This window comes from Psammomys obesus, unplaced genomic scaffold, assembly GCF_907164565.1.
Source record: "Psammomys obesus unplaced genomic scaffold, mPsaObe1.curated_primary_1811, whole genome shotgun sequence".
Taxonomy (NCBI): domain Eukaryota; kingdom Metazoa; phylum Chordata; class Mammalia; order Rodentia; family Muridae; genus Psammomys; species Psammomys obesus.
The window spans coordinates 619,133-643,713 of NW_026590905.1; the positions used below are offsets into that span (position 1 = coordinate 619,133).

The following is a 24,581-nucleotide window of genomic DNA, read 5'->3' on the forward strand; positions in this document are numbered from 1 at the left end:
TCATCTTCTTTCTGAGTCAGGCCTGGCAACTTAAAGCCCCAGAGATTCCCGGGTCCCCAGACAAGTGCGATCTCTCTCTCTCCCCTTCTCCTTCCTCCTCCCTCTCTCTCTCTCTCTTTCTCTCTCTCTCACACACACACACACACACACAAAGCGCATTTTATTTATAGTCTTTATTTTTCTGACAGCCCAGGAGGCCGAAGTGAGGATAGGCACCAATAAAAAGGAAGCAATGAGGGATCTGGCAGCAACTGGGGTGGGGGAGGTCCTCTTTCTGGAAGAGGCCGCTGGGGGAAAAAAGGAGGAAAAAAAAGGGAAAGGGGTTGTGAGGGAAAAAAGAGGTGCTAGAGCAGGGAAGTGAAAGAGGCCAAGGAGGCGGAGAATCAGAGAGGAACAGATCAAGGCTGGCAGGGAGAATTTAGAGCCCCGTCTCCCTGCATGTGTGGGAAAGGTGGATGGCACAGTCACCTTCCACAAGGGTCTCCCTAAAGGACCCCCAGCACAGCTCACTCTCAAGGCTCTGCACACAGGGAGCGGCAGGTCTCTGCATGCTCCCAGCCTTGCTCTTAAGAGAGCCGGGGTTTGTGCCTCCTGCTTCTCGGACTCCCCCAAACAGCAGTGGTAAGGAAGGGATGTGAATCAAGGAGTGTGAGAGAGGCGGTCTCTGCTGTGCCCCTGTGCCGCCCCTGGTGCACACTGAGTGCCCGTGACTAGCTCCAAAGATCTGTGTGGCATTCATCCCTGTGTTTCACATACTGGCTCTAGGCATCAGGGGCCCTGGGCTGGTCCTGACATCAGCAACCTTGGGTAGTCTGTCAACCTAAATTCCATTTTACTGGGGATGATTGTTCATCTCTGTCCTCTTGGTCATGGCTACCAGCTTGTAGGATTTCTCCGTGTGTGTGTGTGTGTGTGTGTGTGTGTGTGTGTGTGTGTGTGTGTGTTGTCCGTATACGGGGGCCACTGTGCTTGAGTGGAGGACAACTTTCAAGAGTCAGCTCTATCCTTCCTCAGGATCTGAACTTGGGTCATTAGGCTTGGCAGCAAGAGCTTTTACCGCTGAGCCATCTTGCCCACATGTAAGGTTTTTGTTAGGCTTGAACACCCAGGACATTGAACCGGCTTATAAATTAAGATAAGCTATTTGGCTCTATGGACCAGTGCGTGGCTGTGTGTATGGGTGTGTGGCCTGGGTGTGTGTTGGTGCACTGGCCAGAAGTGAGAAGCAGGTAGTGTGGAAACTGAGGCTGACTTCAGCAGCCTTTGGGTCTGCATCTGTCCCTGAAAGGTTGTGTGATCTGTGTACAAGGCCCTCACTCAGCTTGGTCACAGAGCCCACTCTTCTAAAGTGTGTATTTCCAGGTGCCACTCCCACCGCCCATGCCAGGTAGGGATGGTTCTGTGCATGGCCCTTAGATCCAAGCAAACAGCTGAAGAGAGGTTTCAGAACGGCAGTCAGAGAAGAGCCGAGGTTCTGGTGAAAAGGAAGCTGGGAAGAACAACTGGCGTGTTTAAGTGTCTGAAAAGTGGAAGCAAGCTCTGCTGATGGGCTTGGGGACAGAGTGAGAGAAACACTGGCCAGTTGTGGAAGAGGAGAGCAGGAGGAGGCCAGAGGCACAGGATCAGCTACATTCATCTGGTCCTCGGGTCTCAGCCTCTGAGGAGACAGGACACAGTTGGTAGGCTGCAGGTGGGGTCTAGGCCTCAGATGAGATGCTGAGTCTTCTGCATCCGGCTAGAAGAAAGGAGGACAAAGGAAGCAATTCCATCCTCGCGATCCCTCAGTGAGTCAGGCGCCCATGGTTCCAGACCCCGCTTTTCCCTTGCAGCACAGTGAGCCGTCTTCTGCGGGGTCTGCGCAGACATCCCACAGGCCCACTGCCCCTCCAGCTCTGCCCATCCTTTCTCCAGTTCCAGTTTTTCACTCTCCATCACCTCCTCTCTACCTCATCTCCTTGCTCCACTCCTCCTTGCACCTCGGGTCCTTCTCAAAGCCTTTTTCTTGTCTTCCTCACCCCTTTCCCTCCTCTCCCTCCTCTCTCCCTCCCTCCCACCTCTCAGCCCAGATCCTTACTGGGGGCACCGGCAGGTCTTCTTCTCACTGAGGAGCCGCTTGATCTGAGACATCCGTGCTGCCTGGCGCTGCCCAGGGACAAGGAGAGGAGTTGTGAGGGTCCCCGGCCCTCCAGGAGGGAGGTGCCCCCTGGAGGGGGGAGGGGAGGGAGCAGGCAGAGAGGAAGCATTTTCTGTGGCTTAAGCCACTTGTCCTGTCACTGACTCTGCTCTCGAAGGAGCAATCCCATCTCTTCAGGTGGCATGCTAGGCAGGGTCTGGTCTGCAGTGAAGAACTTCAGGGGGTGGGCAGAGAAAGCTAAACCAGAGGCCAGTCGCAGGGTGCTCAGCCTCATGTTCAAGGTACTGCGCTTGAGGGTCCGGGGGGGGGGGGTGATGGAGGCTCACTCACCTGTTGTCGTCTGCACCTGACACACCAGATGATGAGCCCGATGAAAGCCAGGAAGCCGCAGATGCCCCCCGACACGACAGCCAGGAACTTTGGATGGTCATGGTTCCACCCTCTGGGTGAAACTGAGGAGCAGGGGGAGGAATTTGGTTGTGGATATGGGTCTGGTGGAGGGGGCCCCTGGGTTCCACCCCAAGAACTTCCAAGAAAGAGATTTCATGTAGGGACAGCCTTACCTGTGGTCCCAGGTCAGAGAGAAGAGCTGAGTCCACAGGGTTCTCAAAGGCCACTAGGCCTTGGGGTTACAGAACAGGGAAGGGTTTGTTCTTTTCTTCTAGAATTCTCTAGGGAGCTAGAAGCAGGGGCCTCACGCCAGGGCCTATGTGCTTGTTTAAGTTTAGAGGAAGCCAAGGAGGAAGGTAGCTCTTAGCCACGAAGGCCTTATGCCTAGGCTGTATGGAAGTGGGAGTCTGGAGGATTCGAGTGGGAACCTAAGAGCAAGGACCTCCCTCCCTCATCACTTCAATCTTCAGACCACTGTACAAACTGCCTCCTTTGTCAGATGAGCTAGGAGGCTGGGTCATCTTAGCTAATCCCTTGGGAAGTTTTCACAGTCGCCAAGGCCTTGGAAAACTGGATCCTTACCCTGGATCTTGGAGTCTATCTTGATCTCTTCTCCATCACTCAGTAGACAATGCCACACCCCGGCCTCCGGGGCCGGCACTTGGACCACCTTCTGCTCCTTGGAGACCCTGGGCTCCTGATCCTCCCGCTTCAGAGTGAGTCTCATATTGGAGGAAACGGGTCCCCTGACCTCACAGGTCAAAGAATCATCGTCCTGAGCCACTGCAGAGGAAGGAGAGGCAGAGACCTGGGGCCTGTTGCTCTGGCTTCTCAGCTATCAGGAAGGCGACTCCGTGGAATAGGGGGAAATGATCCTTTATGTGAGTGATCTTTTAGCTTCTTAGATCGTGTTTTTTCTGTAGTTGTCAGGGAGAAGGCGCCTGGGAGGGAGGGAGCTAGCCTTGACTTTGAATCCTAAGTCGTGTTGAGCCGGATTTCCTTCTGGCCTAACCCAATCCTTACTTTGCCAGCTATGGTGATCGCAGAGACACCCACAGCGTGTCCCTGGGCAAACTGCTTAGCCACATGCATCACTGGCAATAATGAAGTGGCTGGCTGGCTGAAGTGTTTGAATGAGGCCTGGCATGTCCCAAGTATTAGGGTTAGTTAGTCATTGCTCTTTGTGGAGTTGATGTGATGATGAGTTGAGGCTACAGAGAACTCGGTGCTGAGGTTGGTGTCTACAACCACTACTATCTGCTAAGACTTTGTTCCATATTAAAAAGATGGTGGGGCTGGAGAGTGGGGCTCAGAGCTTAAGAGCCTTTGCTGGCCTTCCAGAGGACCCACAAGGCAGCTCACCGCCTCTCTAGCCCCAGGGGAATCTGATGTGCCCTTTTGGCTTCATTTGTCATACGCATGTGGCATACATTTTCTCTCTCTGTCTTCTCTCTCTCTCATGTACAAATATTAATGGGCTGGAGACATGGCTTAATGATTAAGAGCACTGGCTGTTTTTCCAGAGGATCTTTGTTCAATTCCCAGCACCCTCATGGCAGCATACAACTGTCTGAAACTTCAGTACCAGGATTTTTCTCTCTCTCTCTCTCTCTCACACACACACACACACACACACACAAATAAATAAATAGATAAATCTTAAAAAGAAAAAAAATAGATGAGCAAGCAGGTCCATGATGTCAAAGGGGCTTAGTCAGGGTCACAGAGGGGTCAGGCAGAGGAAAGGCTGGATCCTGTGGGCTTCAGTGGACTGGGTACTGCCCAGTATAGACTTTGTACATAGCATGTATGAGGCCCTGGTTTCCAGCGCGCGCACACACACACACACACACACACACACACACACACACACATCCAAAACCAAGAGCAGAAAGCAAAACTGGCTCAAAATCTGGAGAGTCCTTTGTTATTTAGCCAGACAATGAGCATCAAAGCATTCCCTTTTGGGACCTGACCAGCCATGGAGAGCCCTGGACCACCCCTTTCACCTTTCACCCCAGCTTGCCCTCTCTCAGCCCACCCCTCACCTTTCATCACCACCAGGTTCACTTCCTGATACAGTGTTCCTTGGTCCAGAGTCAGGGTCAGATTGCCAGTACCAGCGCACTGAAGCGAGACCTGGGCTATCTTGAGGCTGATTGGGAGTGTCTTTTCCATATGGAGCTTGAGGTCGTCAGTGGCCTTCTGCACAGATACCTCCTTGTTCTGTACGGAGAAGGTGGCCCAGTGCTGGAAGAAAGAGGCCTCCTCTGCCTTCCACCTCAGCTCTCCCCGGGCATTTTCTTCTATGTCGAGTGGGAAGGAAAACTCTGCTGACTCCCCCTCGCTCTTATAGGCTGTGATAGATGCCTTCTTGAAACCTGGTGGTGAGAGGGAAGCAGGAATAACTCTGGGTGAGGAGAAAGAGGAAGATGAGGGAGCATATGGGGGGCAAGCATGTGGCACAGGGGCACAGGGACAAAGGGGCACAGGGACCATCTACCCACCAAGATTGTCATTTCTCTCTCCTGGAACCCCTGGAGCCCAGAAGCTATTTGACTTTTGTTTATCAACCCTCACAAAATAAGAGCCAAAACTAAAATGAGTTTTGCTGTGTGCCAGGCACTGGTCTAGATGCCATCCATTATGATTCTCACTATGGTACTAGAAGGTTGGTGCTGTCACAGGTAGCATCATATCCATTTCATGAGTGCAGAAGAATACATGGTTGTCCACTCAACAGGGAAGGGAATCATTCCTGGCAGTGGAAACCTAACCAACTCCCCAGGGCTGGTGAAGTCATGGATATTGGAGAAGAACCTGTATCTTAGTCACTGTTCTATTGCTGTGAAGAGACCATGACCAAGGCAGCACTTATAGAGGAAAGCCTTTAATTAGGGCTGGCTTATACTTTCCGAGGTTTAGTCCATTATCATCATGGCGGGAAGCATGGGGGCAGGCAGGCAGGTGCCGGAGCCATAGCCTAGAGCTACACCCTGATCCAAAGGCAGAAAGGCAGAGAGACTCGGCCTGGTACGGGCCTTTGAAACCTCAAAGCCCCCTCCCATTGACACACCTACTTCAAAAGGCCACACCTCCCATCCCTTCCAATCCTTCTCAAACAGTGCCACTCCCTGGTGAGTACGTTCAATACAGGAGCCTATGAGGGCCATTTTTCCTCAAAGCACCACAACCCGCAGTCACCACTTTATTAAACCATCATAGCCCCCAACAGCATTCTAAATATTTGTCCTCACACCCACAGAGAAGTGCAGTTCCTCCCTGCCCATCAGGAAAACTCCTCTTTGTAACTGACGGACACTTTCAGGGCAGTGGTATGGAGCCCACTCCCACCTGGCACGGCCACAACACAGCTCCCACGCCCAAGGCTCAGGAATCATTTCAGGCGGCAGGTGGGAAGGGCCGGAGGGAAGGAGAGTGTGCTCTGAGAGTGTATCTCTACGAATGTCATAAAAATCTCATCACTAACATGGATGACACCAGTGGGTAGGACATGCTAATGTGGAAGGGGAAGAACTCATGAGGCCTCAACCTTAGACCAAAAAAAAAAAAAAAAAAAAAAAAAGAACAAAAACAAAAGCACACCAATTGGTTATCCAACAGCAAAAGATCCGCTCTGAAGACATGTACATACATGTACACACATAATGTACAACATTATGCAGACTGTGTGTCTATGTGAGTGTGCTGTGTGTGAAACGAATTAAGAAGATGCCATGAATTTAAAAGGGAGTTGGGAGGGTTTGGGGAGAGGAAAGGGAAATGATGTGATTACGTTAGGATCCCCCCAAAATTAAAAATAATGAAATGGGGTACCTGGTTGTGGCATGGCTGTCCCAGGGTGCCTAGCTCAGGATGACTGGTTTGCTGGTGTTAATATTGCCGAGTAAACGGATTTGTCCACTAGTAGGAGCGGAAATCGTCAGCAAGGCCAATAGGTAGCTTTGCTGCCTCCCTACAGTGGACTCTGGAGCCTCTCCCCTCCTACCTTCCCACTCTTCCTTCTTGTACACTCCCTAGGTTGCTGTAATGGGCTCTCTAAGGGGGGAAGGGCTCCAGGACAATCCCCAGCTAGAGAAGGACCTCGACTCATCCCCACCACCTGGTCCAGCAGGTCCAGGAATCAACATAAGAGCAGAGTGAGGCCCGGAAATTCCTGTAGTGGGAAGGAAGCTGCAGGAAAGGAGTCCCTTACCCAGCACTAAGATTTTTATGGCCAACGTCCGTTCCACTTGGTTCAGGGTTACGGTGCAGGCCCACTGGCCACTGTCCTGAGTCCTTAGGTTGGGCACGGAGAAAATAGCAGTAGCTCTCTTGACACTTCCACCCCTTGGGCCTTTGCACTGTATTGAGGGGTTATCAACCGGATGGTTGTATTCCAAGATCACATTCAGGCTCTGCCCCTCCAGCAGGCGGGTACTGGGGTTGATGGTCACTGTGGAGGAAGCAGATCACCTGCGTCACACATACCATCCCCAAGGACTAGGGAAGAAGGAGAACAAGAGCGTCTCTCTCGTCCCCTCAACAATGCCTCCCTCCTCACTCCCGGGTGTCCATTGCCAGACCAGGGCAGGAGTCTCCTTCCTCTCCCTCCTTGTCTCCTTCCTCTGTTCTTTCCCTTCTCCCCGCCCCGCAGTCTTTGTTCATCCCCCACTAACTGAGAGGAGCAGTGAGACGCACCTGTGGCCTGGGCAATGTCATCAGTTCAGGTCCTGGCTTGGGGGTAGGAGTGGAAGGGAACCGTGGAAGGCATCTTACCCCAGGCTGCCCCACTCACCTCTGAACACACGCAGCTCCACCTCCATCTTCTTGTTGTCCACCTCACAGATGTATGACTGGGAGTCTTCCATCTTCACATTATCGATGATGAGAGGAAATGAACCTCTATCCCATTCACCTGTCCTGGAATTAAAACGGCTGAACCTCTGGTCTGGAACTGTGAATGGAAGCATACAAAGGAATGCTCTGAGTTGCAGTCTTCCTTCGTCCCTATCAGAGACTCCGGAGTGGTGAGAAGGACCCCCCGCCCCCGGATCTATTTACACGGTGGCAAGAATATCCCGCTAGCTCAAACGGAGAGCACCCACTCTTACAGCTGACACTGTATGCGCGCCATGCCCGGTGAGCGTCACCGTCATCCCGGGGAACGCATGCTGTTTTGCCTACAGTGCAGATACGGACACTGTCATTCACGCTTGAAACAATTGCTCAAATTCATGGGCCTCTGTTGCATCCATCAGGGTTATGAATGCACATTCGGAGCCAAACACCTGCCCCAAAGGATGGCCAAATAAGTTATAGTTCAGGCTTGTGTGGTGATGTACACCCGTAATTCTAGCCAGGCATCAGTAGGCTGAAGAAGGAGGATGGAGAGTTCAAGGCCAGTTTAGGCTACGTGGTGAGACCGTGTCTTAACAATTCCCTCATGCCTCAGTGACTAAAGACCTTCAACTTGGTGACCCTAGCTCAATCCCCAGGACCTAAGAGAGAGCAATCTCCAATCTGTCTCCTGACAACGCCTTACCCCCCAATGATAAAACTTATTTTTTCTTTCCCTTCTCCATCTCTCCTCCCATCCTCACCTCTTCCGAGCTGGGAGTGGACCCCAAGGCCTCACACATGCTAAGGAGGTGCCATATGCCCGAGCTACACCCTATCTGTGCCTCCTCTTTCAGTCCGTGTCTTAGTTCCTTTTCCTATTGCTATGATAAAACACCCCGACAAAAGCAACTTAAGAGAGAAAGGGTTTCACAGCTCAAGAGTACAGTCCACCATGGCTCAAAAATCAAGGCAGCAGGGATTTGAAGCCGCTGAAGAGGGACGTAGGGGGTGATGAACTAAAGCTTCGCTCAGTGTAGAAAATGCCCACAGCCTGCCTCTTAAAAGCTGCTTTAAGACATCTTTTTTTTTTTTTATTTTTTTTTTTTCAGGTTAGTCATTTAAACTACAAAAATTACAGAGTTAACACTTCCACGTCTCTGTCCACCGTTCTAGTCCTCTCGACAGTTTGGTATGGATTTTTCTATGCCGTCACATATAATCAAATTAAAACGAGGCCAGAGAAATGGCTCAGCAGTTAAAGGGCACCAATTGCTCTTGCAGAAGACATGAGTTTGGTAGCCAGTTCCCACATCAAGTGGCTTACAACAGTCTGCGACTTCAGCTCCGGGTTATCTGGCGCCCTCTTCCAGCACTTTCCAGCAACGGCACTCAGACACACGTGGTTAAAAATACTATTTCCAGTGGGGTCATATAAACTGTATATTGATCAGTTTCGCTCCATAGAATATCCTTGACAACATCCCTTACAGGTGGAGTGGCTCCCTTCTTTCTGTTTTGAGTCCATGGAAGCTAATCTTACTCTGGTTTGACGTAGCGCAGAAACACAGGCAGGAATGAGAAATAAGAGCATGAAGCCCTGTGGACTCTTGCCCGCTTCATCTCAGCAGTTACATTTTACAAAGCTGCGGTACAACATCAAACTAGGGCGCTGATGATGGCGCAACCAGAAGCAGGTGGTCCTAAGATGTAGAGGAAAGCAAACTGGGCGAGCCAGATGGAGCAAGTCAGTGCGCAGTGGTCCTTCATGGTCTCTGCATCAGTTCCTACTTCCAGGCTTCTGCCTTGAGCTCCTGCTCTGGTTTCCTTTAATAATGGATGTAAGATGTAATAAACCTTTTCTTCCTCAAGTTATTTTTGGTCACAGTGCTCATCACAGCATTAGAAAGGAGACCGAAACACCCTCCTTTTTCTCCTGGACCTTCATCCCTTTCTATTGTCCATTCCCATAACCTGGAATTTCAATAATATCATCTAGGGTTATTTTCTCCCTTTTTGGAAGTACTACGGATTGAATCTAGGGTTTCACCCATACTAGGGAAGCACTCCACCACAGTGCCTTAGCCCCACCATCAGCACTGTCTGTTAATGTTTGGAGGCTGGAAATTAAATTCACTGGTAGAGCAGTTGCCCTGGATATGGGAGGCCCTGGATTCAAACCTCCAACACAGCCTCAAATACACAAATCTATAACTAGGAATACTGGTCAAGAGTGGTTGCACACATCTTTTATCAGGAGGCAGAAGCAGGTGGATTTCTATGAGTTCAAGGCCAGGCTGATTTATATGGTGACTTCCAAGCCAGCGAGGACTACATAGTGAGATTAATTTAAACTTACAATAATAACTAAACATTACAATAGCAATGAGTGTAGATTGTTCCAGTGTGTGTAACTGTTACAGTGTGTGCAGACTTCGGCCATTCAGAGACATCGTACATAGTTTAGCTGAAACTATCTACTTTATACAGCATCTTAGAATGCATTCACTTTTAAGATTTAAATAAATTCACTTTTGAGACAGCCTTGGTATGTGACCACAGAACCTACCACCTTCTTGCCTCACTCTCCTACTTCTACGACACACGCACCATTGTTTCAGTGGGGGTTTTGTTTTGTTTTGTTTGTTTTTTTTGAGACAGGGTTTCTCTCTGTAGCTCTGGCTGTCCTGGCTCTATAGACCAGGCTGGTTTCAAACTTACAAAGATCTGTCTGCTTCTACCTCCTGAGTGAATGCACCACCACTGCCTGGCTTTGTTTTGTTTGATTTTTTTTTGGGGGGGGGAATCAAACCTAGCCCCCTATACGCTCTAGACAAGCACTCGATACCATTAGCTATTGTTTTTAATGGGAGTAAACAAAGTATCACATCATCTTTGTGGTCTGTAGTAATAATACTCTTGAAATCATATACTTTATATGATAATTTTTGCAACGTCCATTAAAGTCATAAATACTCAGGGTTCTAGAAGCCATGTTGGAAAAGGGAAATCAGTTGGAAAAGGGAAATCCCAAAAGAGAGGGCCACCGAGATTTTGTTGACCCTAGCCATCCTGGAACTTTGAACTTCTAGGAACAGGTTTCCGAGAGCAAGTTCCATTCAACTCACTATTTCCTTTTCCCCTCTGGATTGTGGAGCAGGGAATCCTACCTTTAGTCAGAAAGTATCTAGGATTTCGCAGAATCATCGTCTGGTCGGGGAGCTTCCAGGTGAAATATGCTATCGCCTTCTGGGAATTTCCGCAGGGCAGCGTCGCTGAGTCGCCTTCTCTGGCCACCACCACGGTCTTCCCTTGAGTGACGGCCAAGAGTTGCGCTTCACAGAAAAGAAAGCCATGCTTCAAACGTTACAGCTGTCTCCCTCCGGGCCCCCTCTTTTGTCTTCCCATTTGCCCTGCCTCTCTCCCGAGCCATCTGCCACTGGCCCCCCGAGTCAGAGAACTTACACAGCTGCAGCACCAGGAGCAAGTGCCTAAAAGACATTTCTTGGGACAGGACACGGTGGCCTTGCTGAGGCAGGCGGGCTTGAGTCCCTAGAGATCTGAGTCTGCAGAAGTGGCAGGGACAGAGGAAGACAGAAGTCATTAGTCTTCAGGTATTCCTCGGGCCTGGGGCACACAAGAGCTCTCTCTCTCCCTCAGGACCTTTATAACCAACCCAGAGAGCCTTATTAACACACTGAAGTGGGCACCCTGAAGTAAGGCACCATAAATCTCTGGGCCAAATTAAGACTGTGATATTGGTAGCACAACAGCAGTTTTAACATCCCCAGCAATAGTGGCATTTGACATACATACAGACATTAGGATATTCAAGGGTGTCAAATACAAACGACAGTTTCAGGCCCTTCCACGAACAGTAGTAGCATCCTACCCTGGCACAGAGGCACACATGTGTGATCTTAGTAGCTCGGAGGCTGAGGCAGGAGAACCAGGAGTCCAAAACCAGCCAGGACTATGTTGTGAGACCCTCTTTCAAAAACAAAACTAAACGGGCTGGAGAGTTGACTCAGTAGTTGGGATCACCTGTTGCTCCTGTGGAGGACCCAGGTTCGACTCCTAGCACCCACATAGTTCTGTCTGTATTTTTAGTACCAGGGATCCAATGCCCTCTTCTGACCTCAGCAGAGGTTCCAGACACACACGCACACGCACACGCACGCACATGCACACGCACACGCACACACACACACACACACACACAGGAGTTCAAGGCCAGCCTCATTATATAGCAAGTTTAAGGTTAACCTGGGTTATAGGAGACCCTATCTCAAGATGGGAGCAGGGAGCCCACTAGCATTTTAATAAAAGTGATTATAGCCGGGTGGTGGTGGCCCACCACCTTTAATCCCAGCACTCAGGAGGCAGAGACAAATGGATCTCAGTGTTCAAGGCCAGCCTGGTCTACAGATTGAGTTCCAGGATAGCCAGAGCTACACAGAGAAACCCTGTTCAGAAAAACAACCGAAGTGGGGGAAGGGAATACTGCTCTCTTTGTTTAATTTTGAGCTGGAGAGATGGCCAGTGAAGAAGGTGTTTACATTGCAACCTTGAGGTCTAGAGTTTGGACCTCCAGGCCTCACTTAAAAGCCAGGCAGGCACCTGTAATCCCAGCATTCGGGAGACAGAGGTAGGGGATCACTGAAGCAAGCTGATGTGGGTACCACACACCCCTCAAATATGCTAACTCAAACATGCATACACCCACACATACACAAATCTAGTTTTAAGAGACAATATTATTAAATGGGTTTTGTTGCTTCGCTAATTATTCGAAGCTTTGGCACAAGTAGGTTCAGAAACTTTGGGAAACCGTTTTCAGATTCCTTTATTTCACCTGTAAACCATATCACCTTTACTGATATTGTAAATGTTTTTTTTTTTTTTTTTTTTTTTTTTTTTTTTTTTTTTTTTTTTTTTGCTTTGTTTTTCTCCAGTTGGGCCAAGAACCTAGATTTCCCATACACCAGATGTGTGTTCTACTACCGAGCCACACTCCTGGCCCTGATAACTGTAATTTTCAAATATTTAGCATGTTATGTTTACAGACAGACCTTGCACCAGGCTGCATATTTGCCTCGTTTGTTTGTTTCATGATCCCGGAGATGCAACCCAGCTCCTTGCACCTGCTAGGCAAGAGTTCCACCCCTGAACTGGACCCCTAGCCCATTATTTGGTTTGGTTGTGTCTCTTGCCTGCTTGCCAAAAGCAAGGCTGCTCCAAGACCGAGAGCAATCCAAGGTACAGCCTCCACCAACCTCAAACCACTGAGCCTGCACAAGACTGGGCCCAGTCAGGGACTGGTAGGGGCTCATGACCCCACCTCTCCCTGAGGAACGATGGGCATCGGACAGCTGCTGGAGGAGGGGTGGTCATGGTCTTCAGTGGTAAAGCCACTGCTGTCTTGCCATTGCAGTGGGCAGCTAGGTACCCACGCTCTGGGGCTGCCCTAGTTAAACTCGGCAGGTCACAAAACAAAACCTGAAAAGACGTGAAGGTGGGAGTGGAGCTTGCTGGAAAGGGGAGGATAGTTGATAGAGGCGGGAGGAAGATAAGAAGGTGGAGGGTGAGTAATCAGAATGCATTAGACACATGTACAAAACTGCCTAAGAATAATGTTTTTAAGAAAGGAAGAAAAAGAAAAGCATCAAACTGAAAGCAAAACACATCCCTTACTAAAGGGGGGAGAGCTTGTTTTTTCATTTTAAAAATTGACATATTCATTTATTTACTTAAAAACCTATTTATTTCTTTATCACGTGTTAAATAACTTCTGTGGAGGCCAGAGAATAAGTTATAGAAATCAGTTCTCTCCTTCACCAGATGGAGCTTAGGGGCCTCGTTGGGTGGTCTGGCTTGGCAGTAGGCATCTTTACCAGCTAAACCATCTCACCAGCCCAGTATATTCGTTTTTGACAAGATTTTTGTTGAGATGGGACTCAGGGCCGCACAAATTAGGCAAATGCTCACATCAGCTCTTCCGCTGAACGGCTGTGGTGACGGTGGCAATGTTTTAATACAAAACTTTCAAAGAATCTGAAGTGAGGTTTGGGGATGTGGCTCGGTTACTAAGTACCTGCCTAGCATGTGTGAGGCCTTGGGTTCAGGAGCACCAGGTGTGGAGTAGCATTAGCTGAGTTGGTGGATACCAATAATCCCAGCACAGAAGGTAGAGAGAGGCAGGAAATCAAGAGTTTAAGGTAGTCCTCAGCTATATAGACAGTTAGAGGCCAGCCTGGGCTATATGAGACCCTGTCATTTTTTTTTTTTTTTCAGATTTTTAAAAATGTTGTGGCCTGACCAAGAATGACTTCTTTGTGGATGAAACCAGAAAACAGTTTAGAGAGAAGATGGCAAAATAATGATGACTGAGCCGGGCCAGTATCTGAAGGTCCTGGAATATAGGCTAAGACCCTTGACCTTGGAAGCTCAGGAACTTTAGGTAGAGAAGGTGATTCTCCTTCTCTAGAGAAGCTGATCCCTCCAGCTGTAGGATGAGAGATGAGCCTGAGAAGCAAAGATACGGCCTCCCTAAGACAGCTGGAAGGTGTGAGAGTTGAGGCACAGGTTGTCTGTCTGTCTGTCTTTTCTTTTCTTTAGTTAAGGAGAACCTTGAACCCCTGATCCTCCTTCCCTGACCTCTGGGATTACAGGCATGCACTTCCCCCTTGCCTGGTTTAAGATGAAATGCTCAGGATTTGGACTCCTTAACAGTGTGAGGTCCAAGAGAAAACAAAACCAACCAACAAAACAAGACAAAAAAGAAACCTAGAATCTTCATTTCCTGCTCAGTATCAGAGAGAGAGTGGAAAGCCTATGAAGTCTGGGGCACAAAGACAAGAAGGACCGATGCCTGTGGATGAGGCTGACAGTGAGGCTAAGGGCAGAAAGCCTCAGGTAGAGGCTGCACCAAAGGGAAGGGACAGCAGTTCAGAATAAGAGCAGTCCTCACTGCCAGCCTTAGCTGGCCAGGACCTCACTGTGCAGACAAGACTAGCCTCAAACTCACAGTTATTTGCCTGCATCTGTTGCACGGGAGCTAGAAGAGTGAATCTTTGCTGCTGCATGCATATCCAGGAAATATGTGAGAGATAGAATTTGTAAGAAACCGATCCATGAGCCCACCCCACACCTGGGGGTCCAAATCTGGGGTGTAGAGTTAGTCATTTGCATTTTCACAAACCTCCAGAAGACCCGGGCAGTCTTCTGGAGGAGGAGGAGGAGAAGAGGGAGGAGCATTCTCAGACCCTTGCACGCAGCGGTGAGGGGCTGTGCCAGAAATGCTAAGAATGAAAACAGAGCTTGGGAGAGCAGTGCCTGGAGCTGATGTACGAAGGTATTTGGGGCCTGACAGTAGGTCTTAACAGGAGTTTACACACACACACACACACACACACACACACACACACACACACACCCCAAATGCAACCCAAGGGCCCAGGCTATAAGTGGACCTCAGAGAAGTGACAGGGCGAGACTCAGCAGGGATCTGGCCCAGAGCTGGTGAGATGAGATATTCTTGAAGACTTATTTATTACTCTTTCTCCCAAGCCTGATTTTTTCTTTCTCCTTGGTTCACCCTTGCCGGGCCACGCTACAGCAATCTGCCCTTTCTGAACTCAGCTCCCCGCTGATGTTCTCTTGGCCACGTCCCATCTTCCATCTTAAGAGAGAGTGATTCATATAATCCCTTCCCCGCTAGCCTGAACTCCATCCACAAGGATGGGGATGACAGGCCCAGGTCTGCCTTAAGCCACCACAGGCTGGCACCCAAGGCAGTGCAGAGACCGGATAAAGCGCCTGCTTAGCTTAAGCCAAACAGGATGAACAGAGGCAAGTACCTCGCTGCTGCGTCCTCCTATGTGAGATACGTTCCTGCAGTGTCTTCAGCGGGTCACTGAAGGCTGAGGACATAGCTCAGCCGTGCAGGGTGGGCCTAGCATGCCCTGGGTTCCATCCTGGGTACTACAGAAATGTAGCTGCAAGGAATGAAGGGACAGAGGAAGGAGGGAAGCCCAGAAGGATGGCGGTCACTAAGTGCGCATCCACACCCCGCCCTGGCGAGGATGGGACCGAGTCACTCCACCACGCTGCTTACCCTTCTCCATCCTCTAAAGCAGATGGCTGCTCTTGCTTGTGTCCTTTAGGCTTCCTGGCCTTCTAGGGACCACTTGGGGTCACCAATAGGAAATGTCAGAAGGAAAGGGGAGTGTCCCCGCAAGAGTCTAGAAGGGGCTAGAGTGTTTTTCTACTCTCTAGCCATGCTCTGGGCGTATTCGCTACCAACAGCTGCGTGTCCACCCTCCCTCTGCCCTGCCCATTGCACACTCTGCTTGTCGGCCTTTATCCTCAATTTAGAGTCTTCCTGGCGTACAGAAACACCATTTTTGCCTTTTTCTTTTTTTTTTAACACCTCACTGTTGCTGGCTTATGTCTGTGTGCCTCTGTCCCTGACTGTAAAAAGTCCCTTTCTACACAATCCCTTGAGCCATCTAGAGTGGGTTTTGTTTCCTGCTGGGCTCTGATACATATATTATTATCTATTATTGTGTGTACGAGAGAGAAGGAGGGAGGGAGGGACGGAGGGAGGGAGAGAGGGAGGGAGGGAGAAAGTGAGAGAACTTGGCTGAGTCTTCTCCTCCCACCTTTACCTGAGTGCTGGGGATTGAACTCAGGCCATGACACTTGCAGTTTTATCCACTGTTCTCTCTCGACCCCAAATACATAATTCTTGATAAGGACGCAGCGCTCTGAGTAGGTGTTGGAGACTTGTTCCAACAATAAGGCTTGGGGGAAGCTAAGAATCAGCTCTGTCCAGTTCCCCCTCCACTGGCTGAAAGAGGGATTTGTTTGTTTTATTTTTTGAGACAGGGTTTCTCTGTGTAACAAGAGCCCTGGCTGTCCTGACCTCACTTTGTAGACCAGGTTATCCTCAAACCCACAGAGATCTGCCTGCTTCTGCCTCCCCAGTGCTGGGGTTAAAGGTGCATGCCAGCCACCACTGCCCAGCTTGAAAGAGGAATTTTAAAGAACCCGAAACATAACAGATGCTTCAGATGGATAGACAGATAGACAATAGATACAGAGAGGGAGACAGACAGACACACAGAGAGACAGAATACATTTTGTTTCAAGCAGGGAGCAAGAAAGAGAAGCGGTCAACAGAGAGGTTTCTGGGGAAGGCGGGCGTGAGACTGGTCACAATAGTCACGGAAGAGGTTGCAAGCTGGTCCCATTAGCTGTCGGTAGGACCTGCAGAGCATTTAAAAGAAGGGTGTGGTGATGAAAGCCCAAGCCCAAAAAAGGTTTCCTACTGTCCCTTAGCTCGGATGGAGAGCCTTGATGAGCAGGTGAGTGTCTGTCCTTGATGAGTGGAAGTTGACAGGGAAACGAAGTCTCTCTGTGGGCTCTCCCTCCAGGAGATGGAAATTCTGGTTGCTCTGGTAACGATGCTTGAGGACCGAGGGCATCCCTGGCTCTTCCCCAGATGGTAGCCACCTTCTCTCCCTCACCCCACAATTCTGGAGTCCGTGCAGCTCCAGCTCCAGGCGTCTCTGCCATGCACCCCGGGATCTGGCTCGGTGGAGGAGGCTGTGGGTTTCCAGCCCCAACCTGCTCGGGTGTTTCAGGCTTCCGCTGCCACCCCAGAGACCTGGCCTTTGATTCCCACATCCTCAGCCCTCCAGAGGCGCTCACCTCACATGGTAGCAGCCGGTGCACCCCTGGGAAAGGATGTAAGGGCTGGCTGGCTGCAAGGTTCCCCTCCCCCTTTCTCTGCTCATGTCTACATTTCTAAATATGTTTCCCATAGCTTACGGCTCGGTCTTCAGCTCCCTGGGTGTCTTTCTCTGAGCTGCAGCCATTACTATTCTCTTCACCTTGGAATGACCCCTGTCTCTCCTCTCTCCTCTTCCCCCACCCCAGATGCCACCGCGACCTAGAGCCTTCTACCCTGTAAACATGCAGCCTGGCTTCATGTGGAAGACAGGCCAGCTGATCCTCCACAAGCTCTGCTCTGACAGGAAGCTGCAGACCGTGGGCTAGACCTGAGCGGTGGATGTAAGAGGAACTGGCTGCAGAGTAGGAGGGACGACATGGTGGACAAAGAAGAGTGGACAGGTTTTCTGGGGGGGAAAAAAAAACAAAACAAACCTAAACACAGGGGACTCAAGGGAAGACAGAAGGGATGGAGGAAGGGACTCGGAAAGGTCATTACAACAATAGCTGCCCTTCACAGGATCCACCAAGACTCAAAAAGCACAGAGCCTGTCAGAAATGATAGAGAGACGCAGTCGAGAAGGAATTCTGGTGAGGCGAGATGCATGCAGCCAACACTAGGCCAAAAAGAGACAGACGGGGACCACACAAAAGACAGTACCACGACACCACGTACCGCAGAACTTCCAGGAGCTTGAGGTCCCTGCCACCCTCACAGGGCCCCCCAGAGATGGGAGAGGAGGACGCAGCCCCACCACAGCGACAGCCTGCGGTCCCACGGGCATTTTTATCTTCCCCTCGAGGCCCCCCCTCCCAGCAGCCCGCTCTGGCCCAGTTGTGGGATGCCCCCGCCGCCGCACACCCTTCGCCTCCTGACTAGCTTCGCATCAACTTCCTAGAGCTGTGACCCTCTAAGCGACCCTTGTGGTTCGGTGGCTGCAACCTCTGCCACCCTCTCCTTTGCCTCAGAAGCCCACACACGGTGGGGTGAGTGGGGGCGGGCGGGGGCTCGTACCCCCCTCTTCCCTCGCCTTTGAAAGAACCGTCTACGCCGCCCGGCAAGCAGCATTCGACACAGACACCCACCCGTGGGCATCCTCCCCTCAGCCGTCTCGTTTCCCATCCCCACCCAAGTGATTCAACCCACCAAACACTTACTAAGCGACTCAACTGGGCTGGGCCTGGGCTGGGCCTGGGCTGGGCCTGGGCTGGACCTGGCCTCCCAGTTCCAACCACTGTGGTCAAGGGCAAGGCTCAAGGCTCTGCCTAGAACTGAGTGAGGTCGGGGAGAGCTTGTATTTAGAAGCAGGCCCCTTGTGGGTGTTTCCCAGGTTGACAGGGACACGCAAGCATCTGGCTCCTGGGGTTCTTTCATCAGCAGAGCTGGACGGCCATTTTGTGCAACTTCTAGACTCTAAGACAGCACAAGTACCATCGCTGTCCCTCATCAGGTTCTTCTCCAGGCCTTGCTCACCAAAACAAACAAACAAGACAAAACAAGACAAAACAAAAACCCACCCCTGCGCCCTACAAGAGCAGGGCATTCGGAAAGCCCGATCCCATTCGGTCGAGTCTTTGAGTTATCAAAATGGAACCTTCCTATTTTGAAGGATCGGCCAGAACCTCAGGAGACCGCTCTCCGGGCTATGGACTGAAGAATGTTCAGGAACACAGCATGATTTCAGGACCATGTGGTGCTAGGAGAGGAGGAGGGTCTGAGCTGGGACGGGGCTAGAGTTGGACAGCTCACCCCATCTTGAGAAATAGAGTCCTGCCCTGGTCCACTTCCCACCGAGCCCACTGGGGTCCGTAGCCAGGACTAATCTTCTTAGAATTAGTTGTTCCGATAATATGTCTACCAAAAGAAGAGTATCTCTTCACAGCGCTTCATATTGAAGAGGCTAGTTCTAACACTTTCTGATAATCTATCTTCCCCATTTCTTACCTCAGGCTAACTAAAACAGAGTTCCCTTAGACATTTCAAAACTCCTAAATATCAATCCAGGACACAGCGGCATGTGGGATGGAACCAGCTATTGGGGGGCCTGGGGCAAGGGTAGCACCCAAAACCTAGGGTGTTGAGTGCAGCCCAGGAACCTCGTGAACAAACACAACCAGCCCAAATCCTAAAACATCACAGAAGAAGACAAGAGTTTAAGAGTTCACATAAGCACCAAAGAGTTGAAAGAGGCCACACAGACTGAGTGGCTTAAATTGTTCTTGACTATATAATCCTTAGTGAAGATTTTTCAAAACTTGCGAGTAGTCCGCTGTGGTTTTTTTTTTTTTTTCATGCTTTTCTGGTTTGTTTATTATTTTTTTCTGTTTCTCTTTTTATTTCTTATGTCTCCTCCATCCTCAATACCTGTTCATTTTTTCTAATCTCCCCTGCTCTCCTTAACTATTTTGCATTTTCTCTCTTCCCAGCTTCAGGGTGTGCCGTGGGGCACCTGCTGCCCAGAGAGCACTACACCATGCTGGGAGAGTGGGGCGGGCAGAGCTGAGGATGGTTTACAGCTTAGCCTTTTGGAGCTCATGATTCCAGTGGGAGCTCACTGTTCATGACCTGTTCTGAGAGAAATACGGAAGCTGGGAACAGAGAGCCGAGTCCAGAACATTCCAGCAGATCTGCCGCTTTGTTCGCTGCCCTTGATACCAGCTACGAGGGAATGAAGGAGCATGCCCCTCTTACCTCTGGCCAGTCCTCCTCTCTGCTTGCTGCACAGGTGCGTCTGCGTGAGGGCCCGGAGCTTTGCAAACAGGTGCCTAGTGAGGAAGAGAGTCTTGCTACGTCTTTTGCAGATGTTCGTAAATGAAAAGACAGGAAGCCTGCTGGTGAGGCTTGTCTACACAGCGGGCGGCGGACGTGGGCCAGCCCTCAGGAGTCCCTCCCTACCTCCCCCCACCCCAGTTGTTGGAGAAGTTGACAAATTAAAAAGGCCAAAGTCACTGGAAATACCTCAGCAGGAGCAGGCTAGAGCCTGGAACATCACTGCTGTCTGTTTGGTGACAATAAAAAGGCTGACACAGCCAGATGGGGCCAACATGAGGCAGGGCTTAGGGGCACCTGTCACCCCAGCACTTGGGAGATTTAGGCAGAAGAATCACAAGTTCAAGGCCAGACCGGGCTATCTACATAGTAACGCCACATTTAAAAAATAGCAAAAAAAAAAAAAAGAATCAATAGATACGTTAGATTACATCGGTCAACAAATCCACTAAGTAGGCTGTTTAGCAATGATATAAGAGCCTAGAGGGAAAGAGCAAGGATCAACATAGCCCCACGGCAGCTGAAGACGGAGGGGTCTGCTTCTACCTTACTCCATTCCTGGAGGCTGAGTAGGTAGCATACCACCAAGATGCAAAAAGCCTGATGAGACTCCTGTGTGTCTGCTCTCTAGAGAAGGCATGGAGAAGCCATTTCGATGGCACGGCCCCTGTCACAGGAAGAGGAGGGTCGCTGTTTTGGACACGTTTGTTAACAAACACGGTAAACATCCCATAGTGAGGACCTGAGAGCAGCTGCGGCATCCCACAGAGTTATTCTTGCTCCACAGCCTGAGCACATCTGTGCGGTGTGGCTTCTGCCAGCGCTTTGATTAGCAGAGGCCAAACATGTGGCAGAGAAAGCCTGGGCCGAAAGGTGGATATCTGAGAGGACCAAGAGTGACCACGGGTCACCCTGGTGCCAACATTCATCTCATATATTCTCCTCTGGCCCAGAGCTCTGCGGGCACACACCCACCTTCCCACTGAAAAGCTCCGCTGGCATGTTTACCAGCAGGTGGTGATTTGACTAAGAATGGCCTCGGAGGGTTCATATATTTGAATGCTTAGTCACCGGGGAGTGACACTATTTTCTTTTTAAATAATTCCTTCGTTTCATTGCACGAGCATCGGTGTTCTGCCTGCATGTGTGTCTATGTGAGGGTGTCAGATCTTGGAGTTACAGACAGTTGTGGGCTGCCATGTGGGTAACTGGGAACTGAACCCGGGTCTTCTGGAAGAGCAGTCAGTGTTCCTAACCTCTGAGTCATTTCTCCAGCACTATTTGAAAGGATTATAAAGATTAAGAGGTGTGGCCTTATCGGAGAAAACATATCACCAGGGGTGACCTTTGAGGTTTTAAAAGCCTGTGCCAAGCTCGGTCCCAACCCCCATCTTTCTGCCTATGGGCCAAGATGTAGCTCTCAGCTACTGCTCCAGTGCCATACCCACCATGATGATGATGATGATGGACTCCCTCTGAAACTGTAAACAAGTTCCCATTTAAATGATTTCTTTCATAAGAGTTGCCTTGGTCTTGCTGCTTGTTGCCTTGGTCATGGCGCCTCTTCACAGCAATAGAACAGTGACTAAGACACAGACAGTGACTTCTACACATATCAGACCAGTTCCAGACTAACTTAGCACCCGTACAACTTTGTCCCGAGTTTCCCACTGAGTGAAGGTATCACCGTCTAAGCTACCCAAGCCAAGCGCCTTGAATGCAACCCTTTACCTCCTCACCACCAACCCCTCTCCTGTATCTATTTATGAATTCTGTGACATCACCATCTAAATGTCTCCAAAATCTCTCCAGGGGGCTCTGCACCAATACTACCATTCCAGTCAGGGTGACATCTCCATTCTCTGCTGGCACAGTAGCTCCTGCCCCTCCATCCCATGTCCTAGCTTTGGAAAACTGCAGGCACAGATGAGACCTAGGAGGAAATGTCTTCTGGGGCAAATCAAAGTCACAAACAGAGAAGTATGGAAAGAAAAACTCATATAAGGGACAAAGGTACTGCTTGTTCAAGCTCTGCTCGCAACACTCTCTAATAGCTAGAGAAACAATATATAAACAGTGGTGGAAAAAATAAAGATGATTCATTTTTATTTGTTTGTTTGCCTGTTTGTTTTTTGAGACAGGGTTTCTCTGTGTAGCCTTGGCTGTCCTGGACTCACTCTGTAGACCAGGCTGGCCTTGAAATCACAGAGATCCGCCTGCCTCTACCCCCCGAAGTGCTGGGATTACAGGTGTGCGCCAATTGCATCTGGCGAAACTGTTCATTCTTGAAGTGAACCCAGAGCCTTGGGTTTCTGTCTCCCATTACCCTCCTTTCCAGGTACATTTGATACCCGTGGCTGGGCTGGCCATGGCACTTCGTCTTCTCCCTTCCTCCAGGTCATGCTCCACACAGCAGCCAGAGTGATCACTAAAAGGAACACCTGTGGGCAGGAAAGATGGCTCAGAAGTTAAGAACAGCGACTGCTCTTCCAGAGGACGCAGGCGGCTCACAACTGCCAGAAACTCCAGCTCCAGAGGGTCTGCTCCATCTTCTGACCTCCTCAGTCACATCATAGGATGTGTAGACGTGACATGTAGGGAAAATACCCATACACATTAAAACAACAACAACAACCAAACAAGACAAAATTAAAAACCCTTAAAAAGAAGGTGGCTACTTCAGCAAGAGGGACTTAGGGGAACAGGAAGACTAAGAAAAGAACAAAGTGTGATGATAGCTATGTATGAAGATGCCATAATGAAATCCATCAGTTTGCACGCTAACTCTAAACAAGAATGGCTTGGGAGGCCGCTCAAAAGTTAAGAGTACTGGCTGCGAAAAATAAATAAAAATATTAAGAAGAAGACGAAGGAAAGAGAAAGAGACTGAAAGTTTAGCTCGGCTGGAACACCCACGATGGAGAGGGATGTGTTTCTACTCATGGCAACTATGGCAGCTTCATCTGCATCAAAGGCGCTCCCTGCCACTTCCTGCTTCAGAACACCATGTTCCCAAGGGTTGCATCTTAATAACTTTTATTGTTTCATCAAAGACAGTTAAAAAAAAAAAGAGAGAGAGAGACATGTTTTTAAGTTGCAAGTGTCCAGCAGTGAGGGACCATGGTGCATTTTCGTGCTGCTACCTTGCTTTGTGCTCAGGCAGTAGTTTCACCCAGGAAGCTAGCTCTTGCAGCCTCCCTGGGGTGCAGCACAGCGACAGGCAGATAGTGTCCTGTCATTTTTATGAAACTAGTTTGCCCTTTGAGACCCCCCCCAGAAGTTTTCAGAGCCTCCTAAGGGTCCACAGGCCACACATACACTTGGGAACCACAAATCTAAGGAACTTTTTATTCATTCGTTAGATCCTAGCTATGTCTCAAATCTGTTTTCTCTTTCTTCTTAGTAATTGATCCCTCAATTATTTCTTTTTTTGCATGTATGTGTATGTGTAAGAGACAGATAGACATACAGGCAGACAGAGGGGGTGTTATTCTGAGTGTACCAGTGAGTACGTGTAAGGTCAAAGGGCAATCCTGAGTGTTTTAGCTCTCTGCCTTCTACCTCATTTGAGAAATAGTCTCTTGTTCGATGCTGCATATCCTGAGCTCACGAGCTTGCCGAAGTTCCTCTGTCTCTGCCTGCCATCTCACCGTAGGAGTGCTGGGGTTACAGACCTCCTCTGCTGCATCTAGCTGGCTTTATGTGGGTTCTGAGAATCTAAATTCCAACCCTCACCCTGGCAAGACAAATGCTTTTTGTCCACTGAGCCATCTCCCTAGCCCCAGGACTCACAAATTTTAGCTGAGCTCAATTTTTATTATTCATTTCGAGATGGGATCTTACCAATATTACCCAGCCTGGTCTCCAACTCCCATCTCAGCCTCTCAACTAGCCGGGATGACAGGCCTAGCTTTAGCGACCCAGATATGACACACATTTTCAAGCTTTCTCTGCAGTCAGACTGGCCAAGTGACTCGGTTTTGTGAATGAACTGAAAGGTAAGTGTCAGACAAAATCTCTGAGTTGTGCTTTAAAGGCAGCTAGGTGTTGATTCCCCTTCCTCTGGCTTTGTTTTCTTACAGCCTGGTATGCAAACAGCTGCACTGTGACACAGAGCCAGCCCTCCTTTCTCATTTGCATTACCTAGCAGGCTTCAGTAGGCAGTTGAATTGGTGATTCTGCTCTAGATCTATCCATCCATCCATCCATCCATACATACATACATACATACATACACCTATCCAACCACCCACCCACCCATCCACCCACCCACATATTCAAGAAGTATTAAGCATCCACCAGTCCAAGGAACTTTAGTTCCTTGCTGTGAACTAATGCTGGGGTGTAACAGCGAATATAAATACGTACTGGCGACTACGAAAACAGATACGGTTTCACAAGCTTTGGCTTGTGACATGTCCATAGTGGGTGATCTCACTGCAAATGGCTTGCACTGGTGCAGGAAAAGCATGGAGGGCTGAGAGAGCTCACCACGAAGCAGCCTCTTATGTCAACTGCAAGAGTGTTATTAAGGGTTAGGAGCTTCTGTGCTGCGGCAAGTGGAGGAAAACTCAAAACAGTTGCTCAGCCTGACCAAGATGAGAGTTTATTCCTCACCTGAAAGAGGTCAAGAGTGGGAGGTTCTGTGGGTGGGAGCACCGGGTACTCCGGCGCCGGTGTCTGGGCTGTTGGTATTCTTGCTGTTTTTACCAT

General features: G+C 49.7%; 1 protein-coding gene across 1 annotated transcript; it reads right to left on the reverse strand.

The window, feature by feature from the left end:
• Window positions 1-229: 229 nt before the first annotated feature.
• On the reverse strand, window positions 230-24,581 carry Cd4 (CD4 molecule). The gene is made up of 11 exons (XM_055609392.1): window positions 24,486-24,581; window positions 19,791-19,864; window positions 10,829-10,929; window positions 10,534-10,698; window positions 7,323-7,481; window positions 6,741-6,980; window positions 4,573-4,905; window positions 3,107-3,307; window positions 2,465-2,586; window positions 2,075-2,142; window positions 230-1,735 (listed from the first exon to the last, which is right to left on the reverse strand). Exons 1-11 carry the CDS (start codon window positions 24,579-24,581, stop codon window positions 1,705-1,707), a joined length of 1,590 nt encoding a protein of 529 aa, XP_055465367.1. The 3' UTR covers window positions 230-1,704.

Coding starts and splice junctions, on each gene's coding strand:
- Cd4 (XM_055609392.1), bottom strand. CDS start 24,581: ATGGTAAAAACAGCAAGAATACCAACAGCCCAGACACCGGCGCCGGAG. Junction 10,699..10,828: donor GCTCCTGGTGCTGCAGCTGT/GTAAGTTCTCTG, acceptor TTTTCTGTGAAG/CGCAACTCTTGGCCGTCACT. Junction 7,482..10,533: donor TAGATACTTTCTGACTAAAG/GTAGGATTCCCT, acceptor TTCCATTCACAG/TTCCAGACCAGAGGTTCAGC.